At 42.2% G+C, this 25,617-nt stretch overlaps 1 protein-coding gene across 5 annotated transcripts in view; it reads right to left on the bottom strand.

Annotated features, from left to right (window-relative positions):
* Positions 1 to 25,617, bottom strand: part of GEN1 (GEN1 Holliday junction 5' flap endonuclease) — a 119,167-nt gene that overhangs the window by 90,569 nt on the left and 2,981 nt on the right. For 3 of the 5 annotated variants that reach the window (XM_033937261.1, XM_033937260.1, XM_033937262.1), the window contains exons 2-3: positions 16,798 to 16,997; positions 14,539 to 14,725 (exon numbers count right to left, since the gene is read on the bottom strand). In XM_033937261.1, coding sequence (XP_033793152.1) covers positions 14,539 to 14,725; positions 16,798 to 16,958 — 348 coding nt within the window. In that variant the 5' untranslated portion in view covers positions 16,959 to 16,997. Of the gene's footprint in view, positions 1 to 14,538; positions 14,726 to 16,797; positions 16,998 to 23,978; positions 24,104 to 25,617 lie in introns of those variants that run through there. The other 2 variants (XM_033937263.1, XM_033937264.1) reach the window with 2 other exon arrangements.

Here is a 25,617-nt window from a genome sequence, read left to right as displayed (position 1 = left end):
TATTATGCTCAATCAATCAACACCCCAACCCTGAACAGCAATAAACTCTTTAAACTTATCAACTCATTATTTGACATCAACTCATATAAAAGCTCCCCCACAGACCTTCCACCCTCTCCAACTAACCTAGCTGACTACTTCGCCAACAAAATTCACAACTTAAAAACCTCTCTCGCAACAACAAACACCAGCCCATCAACACTTCTGCCCACCCCAAACAATGAAGGTATTACCGCCGACATGACCTGGAATCGCTTCGAGAACCCAGACTGGAACCTATTCCTACAGCTATATATAAAATATGCCAAATCAAACTGCCTTCTAGACAATTGCCCTCCCTCCATCATGAAAACAGCTCCCCCTTCTTTCAAAGTAGAGCTCTTCAACTGGATTACCCTCTGCCTGTCCACTGGCTACTTTCCACTGGAACTTGGCCACATCCTCATATCTCCAACCATCAAAAACCCCAAAGAATCACTCTCCACAACCACCAACTACAGACCCATCGCCAACATACCCTTCTTCCTCAAGATTATGGAAGGCCTTGTAAACCAGGACCTCATGTCCTACCTCAATAAATTTAACATCCTTCATGACTCCCAGTCTGGATTCCGCACAAATTACAGCACAGAAACCGTCCTAGCATCCCTAACCGACTACCTCCTCCAACTATTCACAGGGAAACAGTGCCCTAATTCTTCAGTTTGACCTCAGTAGTGCCTTTGACCTGGTAGACCATGACATTCTACTCAACTACCTCGATTCCATAGGCATTTCGGGACAGGTACTAACCTGGCTCACAGGCTTCTTAAAAAACCGCACCTACCAAGTACACAACGAGGGAGCCTACTCCCACACCTGGTCCAACCCCTGTGGTGTCCCACAAGGCTCCCCCCTATCACCTTCTCTATTCAATATCTACATGACTCCACTGGGACACATGTTATCTGACCAAAAGTTGAAATCCTACATCTACGCAGACGACATTACAATTGTCATCCCCATCTACTCATTCTCGCAAGAAACAGAGCAACTCATCTCATCAGTACTTACTATGGTCGAACACTGGACCACTCAGTCCAAACTGAAACTAAATCCAGAAAAGACCAAACTCTTCCTAGCAAGTCCCAACCACAAATTAACGAACACCACCTTACAACTCAACGGCCTAACTTATCCTATTAACCCCACCATCAAAATCCTTGGAGTCATCCTAGACCGCTGCCTGACCTTCGAAGACCACACCAACGCCCAGGTCAAAAAATGCTTTTATACCCTCTAGAAACTCCGTATCATCAAACATTACTTCGACTTCCCCTCCTTCAGATTGCTGGTCCAATCCCTAATCCTAAACACACTGGATTACTGTAATATAATTTATATAGGCTCCTACAAGAAAACCATCCAGCGACTGAGACTTATCCAAAACACCGCGGTCCGCCTAATCTTTGGCCTCAAAAAGTCAGACCACATCACCCCTTATTATAGAAAACTGCACTGGCTGCCAAAAGAAGCGAGAGTCATCTTCAAATTCGCCTGTCTCAGCTTCAAAACCTTAACTGGCTTATCCCCGATTTATCTGTCTCACCACTTCATGTTCCCTGGAACCACTCGCACTCGTAATGCCAACCTGTTTACCTACCCATCCCCAAAGGGATGCACCTACAAAAGATTCTTCAATAGAACCCTCTCATACCAAGCTGGCAGATGGACAAACTGCCTGACCACCCTTATCTCATCCGCCCCATCTTACTCATCCTTCAGGAAATCTCTCAAATCTTTCCTCTATGACAAATTTCTAGAACCTCCCCCATCACCAAACAATTAAAGACTTCCATCCAATAACTGATACTAGTTGTCTTCCTGACATTCTCCACCCTGCACTGATTTTGTACATGGCTTTGTTCTTTATAATGCCTCTCGCACTGCCTCTCCACTATATACATATCTCTGCTATATACGTACTGTCTCCTGTATGGTAAATCTACACTGTTTCTTTGCTGTATAAATACATTTACTGAATATGTACAGTTCGCATTGTATCTTCGCTGTAAATGTACAGTCTCTTATACTGTAAACCGCTCTGAACTGTTTGTGGTACTGCGGTATATAAAAATAAAGTTATTATTATTATTATTAGTGGTTTACTTCGTACTTCACAAATCACACTGCTGTTGTCTCCTTCAATAATTCTTCTTCCATCCAAAACAGTTTCGGTATCCCGCAAGAACATAAGAATTGCCGCTGCTGGGTCAGACCAGTGGTCCATCATGCCCAGCAGTGGGCTCACGCAGTGGCCCTCTGGTCATAGACCAGCACCCTAACTGAGACTAGCCCTATCAGCGTACGTTCTTGTTCAGCAGGAACTTTTGTCTTGAATCCCTGGAGGGTGTTTTCTCCCTATGACAGACTTTGGAAGAGCGTTCCAGTTTTCCACCACTCGCTGGGTGAAGAAGAACTTCCTTACGTTTGTATGGAATCTATCCCCTTTCAACTTACCTTGGAGAGGGTGAACAATCTGTCCTTATCTGTCCTGTCCTTTCAGTACCTTGAATATTTCAATCATGTTCCATTTCAATCTCTTCTGTTCGAGGGAGAAGAGGCCCAGTTTCTCTAATCTTTCGCTGTATGATAGCTCCTCCAACCCCTTAACTATTTTAGTCACTTTTCTCTGGACCCTCTCGAGTAATATCGTGTCCTTCTTCATGTACGGCGACCAGTGCTGGACGCAGTACTCCAGGTGAGGGTGCACCATGGCCCGGTACAGCGGCATGATAATCTTCTTGGATCTGTTCGTGATCCCCTTCTTTATCATTCCTAGCATTCTTTTCGCCGTCGCCACACATTGTGTGGATGGCTTCATCAACTTGTTGATCAGAATTCCTAAGTCCTTTTCCTGGGAGGTCTCTCCAAGTACCGCCCCAGACATCCTGAGATTTTTGTTACCAATATGCATCACTTTACACTTGTCCACGTTGAACCTCATCTGCCATGTCAATGCCATTCCTCGAGCCTGATTATCTCACGTTGCAGCTCTTTGCAATTCCCCTGCGTCTTCACTACTCTGAATAACTTCATATCATCCGCAAATTTAATCACCTCGCTCGTCGTACCTATGTCTAGATCATTTATAAAGATGTTGAAGAGCACAGGTCCAAGCACCGAGCCCTGCGGCACCCTACTGGTGACGCTCTTCCAGTCTGAGTATTGTCCATTTACCCCCACTCTCTGTTTCCTATGCTCCAGCCAGTTTTTAATCCACGTGAGTATTTCACCCTCGATTCCATGGCTTCTAATTTTCTGAAGTAGTCGTTCATGTGGAACCTTGTTGAACACCTTCTGAAAGTCCAGGTATACAATGTCAACTGGGTCGCCCTTGTCTATCTACCTGTTCACTCCATTGAAGAAGTGCAGAAAGTTTGTCACCCAAGATCTGCCTTTGCTGAAACCGTGCTTGCTGGTCCTCATCAGACTATGTCCATCAAGGTGATCAATGATGCGGTCCTGTATAAGCACCTCTACCATCTTTCCCGGTACCGAGGTCAGACTCACTGGTCTGTAGTTTCCCGTGTCTCTACTCAAACCTTTTTTGAAGATTGGCGTAACATTTGCCACCTTCCAGTCCTCCGGAATCTTTTCCGTTTTGATCGACAGATTGGCTATTAGTTGAAGCAGTTCAGCTATGGTCCCTTTCAGTTCCTTGATGACCCTCTGCTGGATACCATCCGGTCCCGGGGATTTATCGCTCTTGAGCCTATCAATCTGCCTGCATACCTCTTCTAAACTGACCGTTAACCCTGTCAATTTCACGTTTTCACTTCCAGCATATTGCCTGATGGGTTATGGTATGCTGTGTATATCCTCTTCGGTAAATACAGACGCAAAGAATGTGTTCAATCTCTCGGCGATTGCTTTGTCCTCCTTTAGCGCTCCCTTTATTCCTTGGTCATCCAGCGGTCCCACCGCTTCCTTCGCGGGTCATTTTCCTTTAATATATTGAAAAAATGGCTTGAGGTTCTTTGCCTTCTTGGCTATTTTTTCCTCGTAGTCTCTTTTGGCCCCTTTTACCACCTTATGGCACCTGCGTTGATGTTGTTTGTGCTTATTCCAGTTTTCGTATATTTTTGATCTTTTCCATTCCTTAAATGAGGTTTTTTTGTCTCTGATCGCTTCCTTAACCTCTACAGTGAACCACACTGGTTCTTTATTCTTTTTCCTCTTTGATCCCTTGTTGATCCATGGTATATATAGATTTTGTGCCTCGGTGACCGTATCCTTAAAAAGAGACCAAGCTTGTTTTAGCGTCTTTAGTGTTTATCTTCTTCTTAATCATCTTCCTCACCATACGTCTCATCCGTTCGTAATTCCCTTTTCAGAAGTTTAGTGCCTTGGCCGTCGTTCTGGATCGATGTTTCAGGTTGAAGCGGATCATATTGTGATTGCTGTTTCCTAGTGTCCCTTCTACTTCTACAACCTGTGCCGGTCCTCGCAGCCCATTTAGAATTAAGTCCAGAATTGCGTTTCCTATCGTGTTTTCCTTGACAAGTTGTTCCAGGAAGCAATCGCCTACAGTTTCCAGGAGCTTGGTCTCTCTAGCAAGGATTTATACCAGGGGTCAGGAACCTATGGCTCATGAGCCAGATGTGGCTCTTTTGATGGCTGCATCTGGCTCGCTGCCAACATGACACTCTGACTTCCAGGGGTGGAGCCAAGGAGAGCGACCGCACACACTACGAACTCCTCTGCTGCAGCGGAGAAAAATCTTCTCCAAGACGTGCACTGCAGCAGAGGACACCTGAGCAGACCTACCCAGACCATCGGGGACATTCTGCCGGTCACCCGGAAGTGGGAGCCGCCAACACAAAGCCGGATCGGATCCGAGTCAGGATGGGGACAGCGGCGGCCATCTTCCGACGTTCTGCACAGTGTGGCACCTCCTCCAGCTGCAGATTCTAGCCTGGACCGCAGCAAGCTATACCGGTGAAGGGGACAAGTTGTGAGTGTGCCTAATTCATTTGTTGTTGCTCCAGAACCTCCCCTAATCTCCCCAGTTTCCCTCTGTGACTATATGAATGCATGGGAAAGATCCTTGGCTGGGGCTTGATTGATGCATGCTGGGAAAGAAGAACACATCTTCTTTCCGCCAAGCGCAGGCCATGCCCTCCTCTGCATCGCATCCGCATCTGACATCCTTGGGACCCACCCTACCTTGCCCCGCAGCATCCGCGGCCGAATGGGCCTGAAGCCACATCGTCCTTCACAGGCAGCCCCAAATCGAGGCCCCGGTTTCTCATCACACCAGCTACACTCGCAATTGGCTACCCTGCCTTCATTACCTCTGCCCTGCCCCACAGACCACTACCTGGGGTGGTATCCTCCTCACCTCAGTCAGCTAGCTAATTACAGAAACCCTTTTAGTGAAGAAGATGGCTAAAAGAAAAAAAAGATGAGGAGTATAGTACTTTTCAGCAGGAACGGACAGAGGAATTCTCCTTTGTAGAGAGAGCAGGTTCTGCAGTGTGTCTAATATGCAATGATAAAATTGCATCGATGAAACGGTCAAATATAAAGCGGCCCTTCGATACACGCCATACTACATTTGCATCGAAATATCCTTCGGGGGACAGCAGGAAGAAAGCATGTCAAGAACTACTGTGCAGAGTGCAAGCTAGTCAGCAGCAACTCCGTTTTTGGACCCAACAAGGTGACTGGAATTCGGCTAGCTTTGCTGGTGCTTTAGCAATTGTGAGAAACGGAAAGCCATTCACAGATGGGGAGTATGCCAAAACATTCATGCTTGATGTTGCCAATGAACTTTTTGACGACTTTTTGGATAAAGACAAGATAATCAAATGAATAAAAGACATGCCTCTGTTGGCAAGAACTGTTCACGAATCAAATTGAGGCAACACGAGTAAAGGACATAAATGCAGCACCATTCTTTTCTCTCGCTTTGGATGAGTCAACAGACGTAAGCCATTTATCCCAGTTCAGCGTGATTGCAAGGTATGCTGTTGGTGACACACTACGTGAGGAAAGTCTTGCTGTTTTGCCTATGAAAGAGACAACAAGAGGGGAGGATTTATTCAAGTCTTTCACTGAGCTCGCTAAAGAACAAAATCTACCAATGGATAAACTTATTTCGGTGTGTACTGATGGTGCTCCGTGCATGGTGGGGAAAAACAGAGGATTCGTATCGCTTCTTCATGAACATGAAAAAAGACCCATCCTAAGTTTTCACTGCATCCTACATTAGGAGGTGCTTTGTGCTCAGCTGTGTGGCGAGCAGCTTGGTGAGGTGATGTCGCTGGTCATCAGGTGGTCAACTTTATTGTTGCCCGAGTTTTAAATGATCGCCAGTTTAAAACACTGCTGGGAATAATTATCCTGGTCTGCTTCTGCACAGCAATGTGTGTTGGTTGTCAAGAGGGAAGGTGCTCAGCCATTTCACGGCTTGTCTGAGCAAAATCTGGACTTTTCTTGAAATGAAAAACGTCGAGCATCATGAGTTAGCTAACACTGAGTGGCTCCTGAAGTTCTACTATCTCATGGACATGACTGAAAATCTGAACCAGCTCGATGTGAAAATGAAAGGCATTGGAAATACAGTCTTATCCATAAGAACATAAGCAATGCCTCTGCTGGGTCAGACCTGAGGTCCATCGTGCCCAGCAGCCCGCTCATGCGGGGGCCCAACAGGTCCAAGACCTGTGCAGTGATCCTCTATTTATACCCTTCTATCCCCCTTTCCAGCAGGAAATTGTCCAATCCTTTCTTAAACCCCAATACCGTACTCTGCCCTATTACGTACTCTGGAAGCGCATTCCAGGTGTCCACCACACGCTGGGTAAAGAAGAACTTCCTAGCATTTGTTTTGAATCTGTCCCCTTTCAGTTTTTCCGAATGCCCTCTTGTTCTTATATTTTTTGAAAGTTTGAAGAATCTGTCCCTCTCTACTCTCTCTATGCCCCTCATGATCTTATAAGTCTCTATCATATCCCCTCTAAGTCTCCTCTTCTCCAGGGAAAAGAGACCCAGTTTCTCCAATCTCTCAGCTTATGAAAGGTTTTCCATCTCTTTTATCAGACGTGTCGCTCTCCTCTGAACCCTCTCGAGTAACGCCATATCCTTCTTAAGGTACGGTGACCAATATTGGACACAGTATTCCAGATGCGGGCGCACCATCGCCCGATACAGCGGCAGGATAACTTCTTTTGTCCTGGTTGTAATACCCTTCTTGATTATACCTAGCATTCTATTCGCTCTCTTAGCAGCCGCTGCGCATTGTGCCGTCAGCTTCATTGTCATGTCCACCATTACCCCCAAGTCCCTTTCTTGGGTACTCTTGTTCACTAACATCCCTCCCATTGTATAGTTGTACCTCAGGTTTCTGCTTCCCAGTTGCAATACTTTACATTTCTCAAAGTTGAACTTAATCTGCCATTTCGCTGCCCATTCCCCTAGTTTGACCAAGTCCCTTTGCAATTCTTCGCAGTCCTCTTTAGTCCGAGCTCCACTAAATAGTTTGGTGTCAGTCCGAGCTCCACTAAATAGCAGTGTTTGCATTTGAAAACAAGCTAGAACTCTTCATCGCCAACATTGAAACAGGTCGTTTACTACACTTTGAAAAACTGGGAGAGTTTAAAGATGCATGTACAGCAAATGACCCTGCTCAACATCTTGATCTTCAGCAACTAGCGGGCTTCACATCTAATCTCCTGCAGTCATTTAAAGCGCGCTTTGGAGAATTTTGTGAGCGTACTCGTCTTTTAAAGTTCATCACCCATCCACGCGAGTGTGCAGTGGACAGCGCCAACCTGAGTTACATCCCCGATGTCTCCGTCAGAGATTTTGAGCTCCAAGCTGCTGACCTGAAGGCCTCAGACATGTGGGTGAATAAGTTCAAGTCACTAAATGAAGATTTGGAAAGACTTGCACGACAGAAAGCAGAGTTGACGAGCAAACACAAGTGGGGAGAAATGCAAAAACTTCAACTCGCAGAACAGCTGATTGTCAAAACGTGGAACGCGCTTCCTGTCACATACCACACACAGCAGCGTGTGAGTATTGCTGTACTGACAATGTTTGGCTCTACTTATGCATGTGAGTAGTCTTTCTCACATCTAAAGAACATTAAGACCAACCTACGATCACGTTTAACGGATGGAAGTCTCAACACCTGCATGAAACTTAACCTCACCACATATCAACTAGACTACAAAGCCATCAGCAAAACCATGCAGCACCAGAAGTTGCATTAATGGTAAGAACTACTTTATTCATCATTGGTTAGCAACAGCATAACAACGTTATTAAAAAGAATTCAGAGACTTATTGTACTTTAAAAGTGTTGGTCTTACATAAAATGCACACATTTACTTGTATTTAGTTTTAAACATATTGTATGGCTCTCATGGAATTACATTTTAAAATATGTCGTGTTTATGGCTCTCTCAGCCAAAAAGGTTCCTGACCCCTGATCTATACTGTCGCCCCTTCTCTTTAATATCTACCTGGCTCCTTTATTAACACTTTGCCAATCTATTGGTCTTACTGCTTACGTGTACGCAGATGACATCCAGATCATTTATCCCATTGACGCCTCCAACTCCGTTGACATTAGTCTTTTCAACTCTAAATTAGATAAAATTTGTCAGTGGCTTCATGAAAATATGCTGTCACTCGGTATATCAAAATCCAAATGTCTTCTTTTCCCATGGAAAGATAACATACAGCTTAGATCTCCCATCACAATAAATGATACCCCTATTATTTCTGTGTCTGCCACTAAAATCTTGGGTGTAATAATAGATAACAAACTTACCTACCGCCCATAAATTAGCGCCGTAGTAAAAAAAAATTGCTTCATTAGACTAAGGATGATTCAATCTCTGACGAACATTCTGGACCCTCAATCTCTCAACATTTTAATTCATTCTCTCATCATAACTGAGCTCGATTACTGTAATGCATTGTATAAGGGCATTTGTCAAAAAGATATCCGTTGCCTACAATTGATACAAAATACTGTCATAAAAATAATCACAAACAGGAAAAATTTGACCATGTCACTCCCCTATTAAAAACTGCTCACTGGCTACCAATTCCGCACCGTATTATATATAAAACAGCTATCTTCTCTTTCAAATCTCAAAACACTAAAGAATCAGCCTTTATCCACAAATCATGGCTTCTAAGAGTTTTACAATTTGTGTTCAAAAGGGGGAGACAATGAACAAACAAATACCCACTGAACAATACTTGACCAACGTAAAACAATAGGAAAGTTGGGAGAACTGCAAATTAAAAGTAAATAATATATAAAAGGTAAACCACAATAGGGAAGTTAGGGAATCAGGATTTTTTAACTACTCTGGCTGTATCCAAGTCTTTATCCACAAATCATGGCTTCTAAGAGTTTTACAATTTGTGTTCAAAAGGGGGAGACAATGAACAAACAAATACCCACTGAACAATACTTGACCAACGTAAAACAATAGGAAAGTTGGGAGAACTGCAAATTAAAAGTAAATAATATATAAAAGGTAAACCACAATAGGGAAGTTAGGGAATCAGGATTTTTTAACTACTCTGGCTGTATCCAAGTCTGTTTAACAGTAGTATGCATCTTGGAAGAGGTAAGTCTTTAGGTTTTCCTTAAATTTGTCTAAATTTTTTTCTGCCCTGATATAAAGAGGTAAGGAGTTCAATATCGTAGGGGCCATGGTAGCGAATGAAGTGGCCCGACATGTGCTAATGAAGAAGATGCTGAGAGGAGGATCTTAGGACTAGTCCTAAGATCCTCCTCTCAGCATCTTCTTCATACACCATCCTTGAAAATCATTAGCACATGTCGGGCCACTTCATTCGCTACCATGGCCCCTACGATATTGAACTCCTTACCTCTTTATATCAGGGCAGAAAAAAATTTAGACAAATTTAAGGAAAACCTAAAGACTTACCTCTTCCAAGATGCATACTACTGTTAAACAGACTTGGATACAGCCAGAGTAGTTAAAAAATCCTGATTCCCTAACTTCCCTATTGTGGTTTACCTTTTATATATTATTTACTTTTAATTTGCAGTTCTCCCAACTTTCCTATTGTTTTACGTTGGTCAAGTATTGTTCAGTGGGTATTTGTTTGTTCATTGTCTCCCCCTTTTGAACACAAATTGTAAAACTCTTAGAAGCCATGATTTGCGTTTTATCAAAATTTTAATAAACTTGAAACTTGCTCTGCTCTGTAACAAACATAGCAATCAACATTAAAACATCCAAACTTGTGTAACCAATACTAACCATGTATAGAGCTCATAGCTACTTGCATGTTCTGCTATCCAGCAGAGACTTAAACCAGACTGTATGGTCTTGAGGATTTTCCTACAAATTATGTTTTTTTAATATTCTCTGAAAGCAGAGAATTCTTCAAATCCAGACTGATCCTAAGGTAGAAGGCAGGCGAAGCCCATTCACAAGGCGGGGCTTCAGGACCACTATACACATCTACAAGAAAGAAGATTATTGAGGTAAGAATCTTATCTTTCTTTCTAGTGCAATGTGTCTAGTGACCTTGAAATGATAGGACGGGCCTGCTGCGCCTGCCTTTAAGATGGAGGCCCCGAAAGCAGAATCCTTCCTGGCTGCTACATCCACCCTACAGAACCTGGTGAAGGTATGGAGGGTAGACCATGTAGCTGCTCCTCAGGTGAGACAGCCCTAGTCTCCGTCTATGAGGTAGTGATTCTTCTAGTGGAGTGCACTTTCATTACGATTGGTGGCTGCATAACGCAGCCCACATACATGGATGAAATGGTCATTTTAATCCATCTGGAAATCAAGGCTTTAGATGCCGGCCTCCCTTTCTTGGCATGACTGGTTAGAACATAAAGGTGACCTGATAGGCAAAACTTCAAGGTACTGGAGAAGCTCTCGCTTGACTTCCAGCAAATGCAACGCTTAATTATTTTTCTTAGACCTGTAGGGAAAAAGGTGGGTAAATGGACTTACTGACTGACATGGAAGGCCAAGACCACTTTCAGTAAGAAGGCAAAGAGAGCCCTGCTTCCATGATCCTAAGGAACAACACCCTGCAGGAAAGGACGTATAATTCGGAAACTTGTCTTGCTCATGTAATCACCACCAGGAACACTGTCTTGATTGTAAGATTCAAAAGGGAAGCCTTCCTTAAGGGCTCATACGGAGCTGTCCTGAAACCCTTGTAATGATGTTAAGGTTCCAGGAAGGGAAAGGAGAATGCACCGGAGGGCAAAACTGCAGAACCCTTTAATGAACCAGATAACATTTGAGTGAGAGGACAGGGAGCCTCTTTTACTCTGAACTTGGAAACAGGAAAGGCCTGCCATCTGCACTTTCAGTGATACCACCGACAGCCTCTTCTCATGACCCTCCTGCAAGAAGTCCAGGACTACTGAAATTGTGTCTCGTGTCAGGCTCTATAGGCTTCATTGCACACCAGTGCTGAAAGGACTTCCAGGTCTTAGCATAGGCTGCTGTAAGCTCAAAGCGTTCTGGATTCTCGATAAGAACAAGTTCCTAAGAGAGAAGATCCACTTGGACTGACAGTCTGAAGCCTTCGACCCTCTGGAGATGGATCAGGTCTGCATACCATAGTCTGTGAGGCCAATCGGGCACCAGTAGGAGCACCAATCCTGGATGGTTTGCAATCTTGCAAAATGACTCGACCAATCATGGACCACGGAGGAAACACATACAAGAACTCTGTATCTGGCCATGGTTGGACTAATGCGTCCATCCCCTTGTTATGAGTTTGTATCTTCAGCTGCAAAAATGAGGCATCTTATTCGCTCCCAAGGCCACCAGATCCATCTTTTGGAGACAATAACTATTTCCCTGGGTCGAGAGTCTGCCGACTGAGAAAGTTGGCCTGCACATTTTCTACTCCTGCTATGTGCGAGGCGACTTGGATCTTGCAAGGTACTTGTGACCTGGATTGGACACTGTTGTAAACAGGATACTAGGTTTGATGGACCTTCATTCTGTCCAGTATGGCAACTCTTATGCTATATAATATGTTATATAACTCTTATGTTACTCTTATATAAGCATGCCAATGGCAGTCTCACAGGCAGCCATTTTGAGAATAGAGCCAGCATGAGCAGGAGCAATTGGGGGATACAAATCACTCCTGCCCTGATTGCACTTCTAAAATGCCAGGAATTGTAAGATAAGCCCAAGGGGGGTCCCTACAAGTAGGCAGGGGAGAAAGGCAATTCCTTTTTGGAGGGGAGGAAGATGAAGGGAGATAAACAGGACAAAGAACAAGAACATAAGAACTTAAGATTTGCTGCTGCTGGGTCAGACTAGTGGTCCATTGTGCCCAGCAGTCCGCTCACGCGGCAGCCCTTAGGTCAAAGACCAGTGCCCTATTTCAGTCTAGCCTTACCTGTGTATTTTCTGATCCAGTAGGAACTTATCCAACCTTTTATTAATTCCCTGAAGGGTGCTTTCCCCTAAACAACCTCCGGAGGAGTGTTCCAGATTTCTACCACTCTCTGGGTGAAGAAGAGCTTCCTTACATTTGTACAGAATCTTTTCCCTTCTAATTTTAGCGAATGCCCTCTCATTCTCTTCACCTTGGAGAGGGTAAACAATCTCTCTTTCTCTACTAAGTCAATTCCTTTCAATATCTTGAATGTTTCGATCATGGTTTCATAGTTAAGAAGCTCAAAAAGCTCTGAATGAGGTTCTTCCTCCGTTTACATTTTACTGATAAGAGCTTGACCCACTTGCCTTATAAAGCCAGTAAAGGATAGGTTCCCTGATGGAAACTTACACCTTAGAGGTGGAGAAGAAGGATCAGAAGGTATGCCATACGATTATTCTGATGACAAATCTGGCAGATCCTCATCAAAGTGCTGCGAGATAGCTGAGTCAGACTCCTCAAAATACTCTCTCCTAGGTGAATCCGTTTCTTATCATCTGGTTAATATGTCCATTTCTAAATCAATTACTAAACCTCAAAAGCCCACAGAAATAATACAATTTTCAAAGCTTTCTTAAATTGTTCTAGAACACAGGTGTCAAAGTCGGTCCTCGAGGGCCAGAATCCAGTCGGGTTTTCAGGATTTCCCCAATGAATCTGCATGAGATCTATTTGCATGCACTGCTTTCAATGCATATTCATTGGGGAAATCCAGAAAACCCGACTGGATTCCGGCCCTCGAGGAGGGACTTTGACACCCCTGTTCTAGAACAAAGAAGGCTGCAATGTATTCCACATTTTAGGGCTTATGACATAAAATACAGAATTTTGATAACCATCAAGATATGCTGGGGCATTTTATCAAGCAGTGCTGAAAAGTGACCTGCAGCAGTCACAATGCACCAGCATTGAAAGTCTTTCCCATGCACTGAGGCCACTTTTAGCACTGCTGGTAAAAGGCAGATTTTTCTATTTTTCCAATAATGGCCACGTGCCTCAGCATGAAAAAATAAAATTTTTTTTTAGCATGCACAAAAACTATCTTGGGACACCTGAGCACATGCCACAGTGGTACATTTTAACTTGTGATAAACTTATCGTAGCTTAGTAAAAAGGAATCTATTGCATGAAATGAAGGAACATTCAATAAAATTTGCTGAAGCAAACTGTAAAGACCTTGATGGCTGATGCGAATGGAAACTCCAGGAGACCACCAGTGGCATTTTATGAAACAGCTTTAAAAAGAATTAATAACACTTTGGGCTCCTTTTACAAAGGTGCGTTAGGGCCTTAATGCGTGGAATAGCGCACGCTAAAATGCCACGTGCGCTAGCCACTACCGCCTCCTTTTGAGTAGGCGGTAGTTTTTTGGGTGCACGCTAATCCGGTGCGTACGCTAATCCGGTGCGTGCGCTAAAAACGCTAGCACACCTTTGTAAAAGGAGTCCTTTATTACATACTCTGTATTTCATTGGGAGCCAGTGTAGAAAAATCAGAAATATGGAGCAATAAGATCAAATCTTGAAAGTCCACACAATACATAAACTGTAGCATTTTGTGCTATTTGTAATGGATTTCAATGAATTTCTGGGTAGTCCTAAAAGAAGACTATTACAGTAATCAAAAATGGGAATTATAACTCTGAACAATTGTTCTAAAATTCTCTTAGTTCAAGAACTCCTTAAATTGCATAATTGTTCTGTTTTGATAAAACTATCCCAATCATCTTATGAATAAGATATTTCATATTCAAGTTAGAGCCAAGGATTATACCTAATGAGTGAATTCTATCAACTAACATAATTTCATGATGATCAACAAAAAACTACAACTTTGAAGCATCATTAATAGGATAGAAATAGATAATAAAAAGCAACATTACCTGTCTTCAGCATATTTAATTTCAAATGATGTTTTAGTGGGAAACTGGCAAATGACTTGTTAGAAATTAGCTCTAAGTACTTTCTGAGACAAATCAGCTTATGAACAGGGCCCTTGTGAAATATTACCTGGAAAAGAATACCTTCTCTGTGAATTTATGTTACAGGCATAGGGATTTTCCAAAGTACTAACCTCCTTCAAAACAGATATAAAATGAGATCTTCCTGTTCGGGTAGGTCCATTTTTCTTGGAGATCCCGTACCTCATCGTCGTCCTCTTGCTTAATGTGTCTGCTTTCAGCTTTGGAGCATCTCCTTCCATAACAAAAATCAGTTTGACATCCATCAAAATTAAAGAGGAGACTCGAAAAAACAAATTCCTAGAATAAAGCACAATGTATTGCCAAGATCACTTTAAAGCTAAGTTAGACAAAGCAGCATATACAGTGGATATGTGTTTGAAGGAAAGATTATGTTCTTACCTTGATAATCTTCTTTCTAGTAGAAAGGCATATGAGTCTTGAACCAGTAGGTTATTCACCTCTACTCACAGGTTTCTGTAGAAGGCGTCATTTACATTTTTCAGCTCCGCCTCTCCTATCTGTGCTCTGATCCTCAGTTCGTACCAAAGCAGTTGACAGCCACTACAAGAGGAAAAAGAAAGAGGAGGGGCATGGGGAACTTCCCAACAAAGTCAAGTCTGTTCTGCTCTTAATCAACTACCATTAAAGAAAACCAATGCTAATAGGAACATAAAAACAAGATGGAACCCAACAGCCACCTATCTGAGTGCAACTGGCACTAACACTTATGTTGTTCCCGCAGTCTCCCATTTGTTTATAAACAATAGGGAGCTATTGCCAAACCTCCCCTCTCAAAGGGGACACTGTAGAGACCTTCTGGGTATTCATCACTCATCAGACCTGTTAGACAGAAGAAGATCAAGCATCTAGAAAATACATACATGTCTGAGCAGACTAAACTGAAATCTGAAAGGGCGGACCTTCAAGATTAAAAAGAAGATTATGGAGGTAAGAACCTAATTTTCTCTTCTAGTGCAAAGGCATATGAGTGGGATGTACCAAAACAGTCCCCTGTTTAGGACGGGGCAGATGAGCCAGCTGTAGCACCAAAAACCTAAAAGCAGCATCCAGTCATGCTGCCATATCCACCATGTAAAATTTTGTGAAAGTATGGAGGGTGGACCACGTCGCTGCCCTACAGATTTTCTCAGGTGGAACTGCCCATGAAGAAACCACACTCCTCTTAGAGTTTGTTCTCAAAGAAATCGATGGTTGCCAGCTTCTCCAGGCAGGTAGTACAAAAAGATGATCTGAGAGATAAAAATCATTTGTCACCTCGAGGTAATGAAGAACTTTCCTGATTTACGCAGAAGGCTGAGATCACTTTTCGGAGAAAGGAAGGTACCATGTGTAATGAGATTCCTGCCTCTGTAAACCTGAGGAAAGACTCTCTGCACTATAGAGCCTGCAGCTCTGAGACCCTTCTTTCTGAGGCAATACTACCAGAAAAACTGTCTTAACGGAAAGATCTATCAGCGACACCTTTTGTAAGAGTTCATACAGGGCCTTGCTGAGCGAATGCAAAACTATATTGAGGTTCCAAGTTGGGAACGGCCGTCACACAGGAGGATGCAGCCCCATTGCTCCCTTCAAAAATTGTGCTAAATTAGGATGTGAAGCCAAAGAAAGTTTTTTTCCACTTGAACCCTAAAACAAGAGATGCCTACAACCATTGACAGCGGGGCCTGAAAAGGCTCCACATTCTGCTTAGCGTGCCAGTGCTAAAAAGTTTTCCAAGTCTTAGTATAGGCCGTAACAGTCGCCGGTTTCTTAGATCTTAGGAGGATAGCCATGACCACTTCCAAGTAGACCTTACACACTAAGGCCACATGCTCAAGAGCCATGCCATAAACCCAAAACATTTTGGATCCCCCAGGGCTACTGGACCCTGTGAGAGAAGAGTTGAATGAAGTGGCAGTTTGAGACATTGGTCCCTTTGTCAATGGACCAGATCTGCGTACCACAGCCGACACAGCCAATCTGACGCAACCAGGCTTAACCACCCTGGGTGGGTCACTATTCTTTGAATGACCTGGCCTATCATGGGCTACGGTGAAAACATGTACTACAGCCTCTTCTCTGGCCAAGGTTATACTAGAACACTAGGGGACACTCAAAGTTACAGGGAGATACTTTTAAAACAAATAAGAGGAAATATTTTTTCACTCAGAGTATAGCTAAGATCTGGAACGCATTGCCAGAGGATGTGGTAAGAGCAGTTAACGTAGCTGATTTGGGTTTTTGCAAGGTACTTGTGACCTGGATTGGCTACTGTAAAAGCATATACTGGGCTAGATGGACCATTGGTCTGACCCAGTAAGGCTATTTTTATGCTCTTATGTATTGCTACACCCTTGCATTAATGTTACCTGAGATGGGGCTTGATGACCTTTCCAATCATCTTTTTCACTGTCTGTGCTTCGCAGACCCAGAGACTCAGATCAACAGCAAGGGTTTTCCCACTGAGACTCTTCAGGGGGATGTGTTGTCTCACAGGTTCCAGAATCTGCCACAAGTCTGTCACTCCCATTGTCTCCACTGCTCTGCCACCAATGTATGGGCATCACTTCTAAAACAAAGAAGTAGAGATAGATTTTAAGTCTGCCTAGTCTACTCATTTTTCCTAACAGATCTTGGATTTAACAAACATAAAATATACTAAAAACTGTTTTTCTTCTGAGGCTACCACTATGAATGTGGAAATGTTAAAGTTAACATTTTGTCAGAAAAATGTAGGAAATTATCTTGAGCCTTAGCAACAAATATAAGTTTCAGCGGATTTCACCAGACATTATGAAAAGGCCATTACTGGACTAGTATACATAAATAGAATAGTTTTTGATAACATCAAATGCTTAAAAATCTATACTGAGGGGCCCCAGAATGGAGGAAATGCCTCCTGCTACTACTGATGATGCTGTCTGCTCAGAATTCTGCACAGGTTGCAAATGCCAAATTAATTCTGCATTGCATAGAATTCTCCCAATGGTTAATGATAAAAGTGATGGAATGCCTCCCTTTGAAGGCAGGCTACACAGATTAGGGCTCTTCTACTTGGTAAGATATAGCTGAGAGAAGATATTTATTTATTTAAAAAAATATGTATTCTGTCACATCCAACAATTCTGGGTGGGTCTATGAAATCATGAGTGGGATGGAACAGTTCTTTACCCTTTCAAAATGTATTAAACTGTGCAATTAATTGTAATCAAGGCATCCAGAATAACTGTGTATTCCAATAATCTGTCTAAAACCTCTTTAAAGTCCATGTATTAGTCATGTAGACTTGCAAAGACCATTGATGATCCCTGGGCAGGGGAAGGAATGGATCTACTGTACTTTGTGGGATTTTGCCAGATACTTTCCCCTGGATTCCCACTGTCAGAGACAGGATGATAGATTCTAAGGACTTTGGTCTGACCCACCATGGCATATGTCATCGGTAAAATATATTTCTTTTCTCAAAGTCTGTGGACCCCAAGGAAAGTTACACGTGAGATAAACAGAGATAATTAAATTATCAACATCATAAAACTAAATTGAAATACCATAAAAACATTCAGAAACTGGAATCTATGAATAAAGACTTTTTGTAAAAGATAGGCAAATGGGACAAAATAGCGAGAAACACAATGGTTAATGTTTAATCAATTTTATGAACACTAATGTTAGCATATTTTATTCAAAATAGTCTATGAACTGTATATAAATTGGTTCTGGGGAAATTCAATAAATTCCCAGCGATAGGAGTGGAAAACAGAGTGCAGTGCTAAAATTTGGCAGAGAGCATCTTAGAGTAGCCACCAACTGCAAGTGAGTCAAAGCAAGAGGCCACAAAAATGCTAGAGAAGCCCACAGGATTACTTAACACCCACGACATTCCACATGACCCCTTAAGGCAAAGCCAAAAATACTGAGACTACTGCAGTAGAGAATGACACGGTGACAAAATTCATCACCGCTCCCGTCCCCGCGGATAACCGCGGGAAACCATCTTCATGTCATTCTTTAAGGAGAGAGGGAAGAATCAGAGTATAATTGGGCACAACCACTGACCCGCAAGCTTTGCATTGAAGAATGCTGGTGTAGAAGGACTGAGGTTGAAATAGATACTAGAAAATGACATGGGATTATTTCCCGCGGTTATCCGCGGGGATGGGAACGGTGATGAGTTTTGTCACCGTGTCATTCTCTATACTGCAGCATATGCAGCTCTCTGAAGATGAGTTGAAGAGGGAAGAATCTGACTAGCTGAAATAGGAGTCCAGCGTTTGTAGGCCACCACAGGAAACTTTAAAGATCCCCATCTACTCTTGTGCATTTCCAGAGTAGAAAACCGGTAAATAAGCCAGCCCAATCCAGCTAAAGAAGATTTCCTACCCCAGACCAGGCCAATACCCAGACTGGTAATATCAGAATTAACTGGCTCATGCCTGAGGTTAACATAAGAACATAAGAATTTCCGCAGCTGGGTCAGACCCGGGGTCCAAAGTGCCTAGCAATCCGCTCACATGGTGGCCCTCTGGTCAAAGACCAGCGCCCTAACTGAGACTAGCCCTACCTGTGTACGTTCTGGTTCAGCAGGAACTTGTCTTTGTCTTGAATCCCTGAAGGGTGTTTTCCCCTATGACAGACTCCAGCAGAGCGTTCCAGTTTTCCATCACTCTCTGGGTGAAGAAGAACTTCCTTATGTTCGTACGGAATCTATCCCCTTTCAATTTTAGAGGGTGCCCTCTTGTTCTCCTTACCTTGGAGAGGGTGAACAACCTGCCCTTAACTACTAAGAAATCTCCAGCCCATCCTCCTCCAAACGGCCATATACAGACACAGACCATGCAAGTCTGCCCAGTACTGGCCTTAGCTCAATATTTAATATTATTTTCTGATTCTAGATCCTCTGTGTTCATCCCACGCTTCTTTGAACTCAGTCACCGTTTTCCTCTCCACCACCTCTCTCGGGAGCGCATTCCAGGCATCCACCACCCTCTCCGTAAAATAGAATTTCCTAACATTGCTCTTGAATCTCACCCCTCAACCTCAAATTATGTCCTCTGGTTTTACCATTTTCCTTTCTCTGGAAAAGATTTTGGTCTACATTAATACCCTTCAAGTATTTGAACGTCTGAATCATATCTTCCCTGTTCCTCCTTTCCTTTAGGGTACACATATTCAGGGCTTCCAGTCTCTCCTCATACGTCTTCTGGCACAAGCCTCCTATCATTTTCGGCGCCCTCCTCTGGACCGCTTCAAGTCTTCTTATGTCCTTCGCCAGATACGGTCTCCAAAACTGAACACAATACTCCAAGTGGGGCCTTACCAATGACCTGCACAGGGGCATCAACACCTTCTTCCTTCTACTGGCTACACCTCTCTTTATACAGCCCAGCATCCTTCTGGCAGCAGCCACTGCCTTGTCACACTGTTTTTTCGCCTTTAGATCTTTGGACACTGTCACCTCAAGGTCCCTCTCCCTGTCCTTGCATATCAGCTTCTCACCTCCCAGCATATATGGTTCCTTCCAATTATTAATCCCCAAATGCATTACTCTGCATTTCTTTGCATTGAATTTTAGTTGCCAGGCATTAGACCATTCCTATAACTTTTGCAGATCTTTTTTCATATTTTCCACTCCCTCTTCGGTGTCTACTCTGTTACAAATCTTGGTATCTGCAAAAAGGCACACTTTTTCTTCTAACCCTTCAACAATGTCACTCACAAACATATTGAACAGGATCGGCCCCAGCACCGAACCCTAAGGGACTCCACTACTCACCTTTCCTTCCTCCGAGTGACTTCCATTCACCACCCTCTGGCATTTGTCCGACAGCCAGTTTCGTCCGCAAATTTAATCATCTCACTCATAGTACCAATGTCCAGATCGTTTATAAAAATGTTGAAGAGCATGGGTCCAAGCACCGAGCCCTGCAGCACCCCACTGGTGACGCTCTTCCAGTCCGAGTATTGTCCATTTACCCCCACTCGCTGTTTCCTTTGCTCCAGTCAGTTTTTAATCCACATGAGTATTTCACCCTTGATTCCATGGCTCGCAATTTTCCGAAGTAGTGGTTCATGAAGAACTTTATCAAACGCCTTCTGAAAATCCAGATACACAATGTCTACTGGGTTGCCCTTGTCTATCTGTCTGTTTACTCCCTCAAAGAAGTGCAGCAAGTTCGTCAAACACAATCTGCCTTTACTAAAACCATGCTGACTGGTTCTCATCAGCCTGTGTCTGTCAAGGTGATCAATGATGCGGTCCTTTATCAGTGACTCTACCATCTTTCTCGGTACCAAAGTCAGACTCACTGGTCTGTAGTTTCCCAGATCTCCCCTCGAGCCTTTCTTGAAGATCGGCGTAACATGCAATCTAGAGTCCCTGTGATTTGCATGATAGGCAACTAAATCTAAATAGCCACAGGCAAGTAAGATATAACCTCTAAAAGTGATTTCTTCCTAACAAGATTTTGCCAGCTATTTTACTTTGACATCCCACAAAATGGTCCTTTGATGCTGGAATTTTCTTCTCTATCAAGTCCTCTTTAAGGGGCCTGGGTAAAACCACTCTCTTGTTCATCCAAGTTTCCAAGTTTATTAGCATTTGATTGATCGCTTATTACAAACTAAGCGATGAACAATTTATTTAAAATAAACAGAATTTTCGAAGTACAACAGAGTATCTTAAAAATACTAGCACAAAAAACAAATATATATTTGGACTATTATATCATATATTTAAAAAACTCCTTTTAGAAAAATATTTCCTATTTGGAGGCACAAAAATAGCTGAAAATTACTACTGATCTGGGTGGACTGGGATCACTGTTCCTTTGCATGTCAGCTCTGGATCCCTCAGTAACAGAGGTGGGATATATCTTTATGGTCCTATTCACCTGAGGAAAATAGCTCCTAGGGCAGATGGACCCACTGACGCTGCTACTCTAAGGCCCCATTACCTACTTCTTTTGAGATTCTTTAGGCTACTTTTTTCCTGCCTTGACCTATCATGGGTTTTGTCGACATCTTTCTCTTCTCTTAAGAGATTTTCTTGGTTAGTTCTCACCAACTTAGGATAACAGTTCTCCTTCGGCAACTTCATATTTCTATTAGGATCTTGTGGAAGAACAAGACCTCTAGCCGCTAAAGACTGGGCTATATTTCTATATAAATGCATAAGAGGAGACACGCCATCCTCATTGACAGGCAGGCCCATCCTCAATTACCTCATACCTCAGAATATTTTGTTAAATTTTGCAAGTCACAATAAACTTACATCAGGCTTTTTTGTTCTGTTTCTCTCTCTCTCTTGTGTGTTTGTATTGTTCCATGAGGTACACTTAAGGGACAATATAGGATAGGAATATGGGCCTAGACATAGATACATGAACTCTCACATCCCAGTAAGAGAGCCATTAGAATGGATTTGCATTATGCTATATTTTTAGAATATTGTTATATGAAAACCCCTTGTGCTTATTAAAAATTGTATTTTAATATGAAAAGGTGGTAAATCAAAGTAGTGCACAAATTAAAAACAGGGAACACTTTAAAAAAGGAGCTAGTGTCAATAGGAAAGAATGTGGCCTGAGGAAAGTTAAAAATCCTAATATGTTTATTGATAATTAGAGTGCAATTAATTGGAATGCTATAAAGACATTTCCAAAGTCGGTTCAAAAGTCTATCAAGCCCAGTACAGTATTCTGTTTCCAACAATGTCAAACAATTACTTGGCAGGATCCCAAAAAGAAAACATAATTCATGCTGTATGTTTCTAGGGTAAGCAATGGATTTCCTCAAGCCCATCTAATAGCTTATGGATTTTTCCTCCACAAATTTTTCCAAACCAGATAGAACAGCAGCTTTTACCATCATCCAGCAGTGAATTCAAGCTTAATTACACATGAATTAAAATTTTATTTTATCTAATTTAAATATATTACCTCCCTCCCTTTTACAAAGCTGCATGGCAACAGCCCCAAAGACCTTACCCTAACCCTAAACTTTTTTCTCTCCTACTAAGGTAGCTAAATTATTGAATGCCCCTCATAAAAAGATAATTTTGAGGAACGGTGCTTGTTAAGAAGGGCCCAGGTTATTTCAGGTTAGACCCAGATAGTTCCAACAAGTGTTTTTCACTGCTGGTATTAGTAACATCCCTGGTGAAGGATGTCCAAAGAAGTTGAAAACAAGGTTATTTTGTGGTTGCTAAACCTTCATCCTCTGGATATCATTGGTCCTTGTCTCTCCCTTTTCACATCCACCTGTTTTTTATTTGAAATGATGGGGGTGAGATCCAGTGATCGGAAGCAGCCTTCGAGAGGGACAATGTGAATGTCCAGACGGGGCCTGGATTTGAGAGGGAGTTGGCCTCAGGGTTACAAGCACAGAAGAGACCACTCATAGTCAACTTATCCAGTGCTTCTCTTTTAGCTGTTAAGGAAAGATCTCTAGAAAGGCCTTTCTTTGTTCCAACATCCCAATATAATATATTAGGGTAGATAGTTTCAAGTTTGTTATGAAGCTACAGATCCAGCTACCCTCACCTCTTTCTGTAGCTCTACAATTGAATCTTTAGAAAGTGCAAAATAGCATGTATGGTCCTTTAGCTGCCTAAGAATTTAGCTGCCACATAATCTTGTTGATTGCATGTCTATGCTTTTTATGGTAGTGTTTGCAAAATTTTGCCTATATTATGTAAGTCCTCTCCTTTAAAAATGTATTTAACGCCATTTTTTAATAAATGGCTTTGATGTTTCAAGTGATTTTGGTAATTTAGGGGTCCTTTTACTAAGGAGCACTAAATATTAGTGAGCACTAAATGCTAACACATCCATTATATTCTATACACACATTAGCATTTAGCGAGTGCTAAAAAAGCTAGCACACCTTAGTAAAAGAGGGGGTTAGATTGGCAAAATACTCAGATGGTGTCAGATCAATAAAACTCTACAAGACAAAAAAAATCTGGTCACTATATCTTGAAAATCCCACTTTATTGGAATTTTCAGGATATATTGTAGTGATCAGTAATTTAGATTTGCCCCCATGTGATCCAGTCAGAGTAAGTAGCCCATGCAGATTTATCTCAAGCATATTCATTGTGGTTATCCTGAAAACCTGCCTAACAAGGTGTATTTCGAGGACTGGGTTGAGAACCCCTGCTTTATTTTAGTTGCTGCCCCAAGGAAAGGGGTCAATAATTCTAACATTATAAAAGATCATTCACAACCTTCCAATTTATGTTCTAACCACTGACCATTAGCTGGTATCCCTTTTCTGGCAAAGGTTTTAGCAAGGCTAGTCATATCTTAACTTCAGTAGTTAGGTAAATTTATCCTGTAATATCCAATATAATCAAGATTCTGTAAATTAGAGGGTGACCAAAACCAGAGCCATTGATTCTGGCCCAAATTGAATCTGCAGCCTGAACTGAAGCTGAAATCAAAAACAACTTGCCCTCCTGGCCAAAAATGTACAATTTGCCCCCGTCCCCCCAGAAAACAGGTCATTTCACCACCTGCCTCCTGGCAAAGACCTAGTCATCCAGAAATACCTTAACAAACCCTGGCGGTATATTGGCTTCTTTGGTAGGTAGGAATGGAGTCCACACAGCTTCAGGGACCTCCTATAGCAGTCTCACAAAACTGCCACAGGAGGTTTTGGCAGCCAGCTTGATTCAGGAATGGAAGAGAGTAGGAACAGATGGGCTCTATTCCTGCTTTCAAAGGGACCACTAGACCACCAGGGTTTTTAGGGTAGGACAAGGGAGGGCCTACAGGGTAGTAGAGCACCCTGGGGGGCTAGGTCTCTGCTGTGAGAGGGAGTGGCAATGCAAGTGGCTTTCTGCAGGGTGGGGGCATGGTGGTAGCAGACAGTAATCATGGGTGATGTACAGAGTGGTGGGGGGGTTATTTTCAGCAGAAATCTAAACCTGAATTTTGGGTCAGTTCTGGTGCTAAAACCTAAATTCAGTCAGCCTCTACCATAAATTATGTATATTAGCTTGACAATTAAGATCATTGCAGGATCAGGATATTTCAGCTGTGTTAATGCAATTAGATACATCTGTAAATTTGGACCTTGTAAATCACAACTTATTACTATGTAAATTGGAATCAATTGAGGTTTCAGATAAAGTAAAGCCATTGTTTTTAGGATTTTGGAGAAACCACAGCCATGAAGTTAAATATCAGGACAAAATATTACCTTTCTGGTTTCTGGCTGTAGAGTACTCCAGGATTCCCCACTTTCACCCATCCATTCACATTTTGTATAGGCTCCTTTTACAAAGGCATACTACAGATTAGCAGTGTGCTGAATGTGAAAAAGTCCATGGGAACAAAATGTGCATCATCACATTGAATGCACTGCTAATTAGCAGCACAGCTTTGTAAAAAGAGCCTTATATTTTAAGCATTTCTTTTAAGTTTAATATCTGATTTTTAGCATTGTTCTATTTTACTAGTAGGTGGATATATATTGTTATCCAGCACACACAGCAATTAATATCTTCCCCTGAAACAGAAGCAGGAGCAGTGGGGCTTAAAAATGTTGGGCTGTTTTTAGATATATGCACTTGGAACCACCTTTTACCTCAAACTTTTATTAAATTTATGCTGCCCTTTTTGGTCTCTGCATTTGTATTGCAGTTACAGTAGTTATTGCTTTTTTATGGTGTGGTGTAGTGGTTAGAGCTACATCCTCAGAACCCTGCACTGCTCCTTGTGACCCTGGGAAAATCACTTAATCCTCTATGGCCCAAGGTACATTAGATTGGAGATGCATAGGGACTTGACCTTTAATCTATGGAGCTCCCTTCCAAAGGAACTGAGAAAGATTTAATTCATTTAAAAAAAAAACCCTTTTAAAAGCACATCTATTTTCTCAGGCGTTTTTATGAATTAAAACAGAAATTTTAAACATTATTCAGATTTTGAACAATGTATGTCATGAAGAGTACGGTAGTATGTTTTAATGTTATTTTGATTCTTTGTATATTGTAAACCATTTACATTTGTAGTATATAAGAAGTTTTTAAATAAATATATTAGACTGTGAGCCTGACAGGACATATCAGGAAAAATGCTTGAATACCTCATTGTAAACCACTTAATACAACATGTCCAAGCAGTATATCAAATCCCATTTCCCCCTTTTCCCTTTGTCAACCGCTTTAACTTCTAGGCTACTCA

This window comes from Geotrypetes seraphini, chromosome 3 (genome assembly GCF_902459505.1).
Source record: "Geotrypetes seraphini chromosome 3, aGeoSer1.1, whole genome shotgun sequence".
NCBI lineage: Eukaryota > Metazoa > Chordata > Amphibia > Gymnophiona > Dermophiidae > Geotrypetes > Geotrypetes seraphini.
This window is presented reverse-complemented; position numbering and strand designations above follow the sequence as displayed.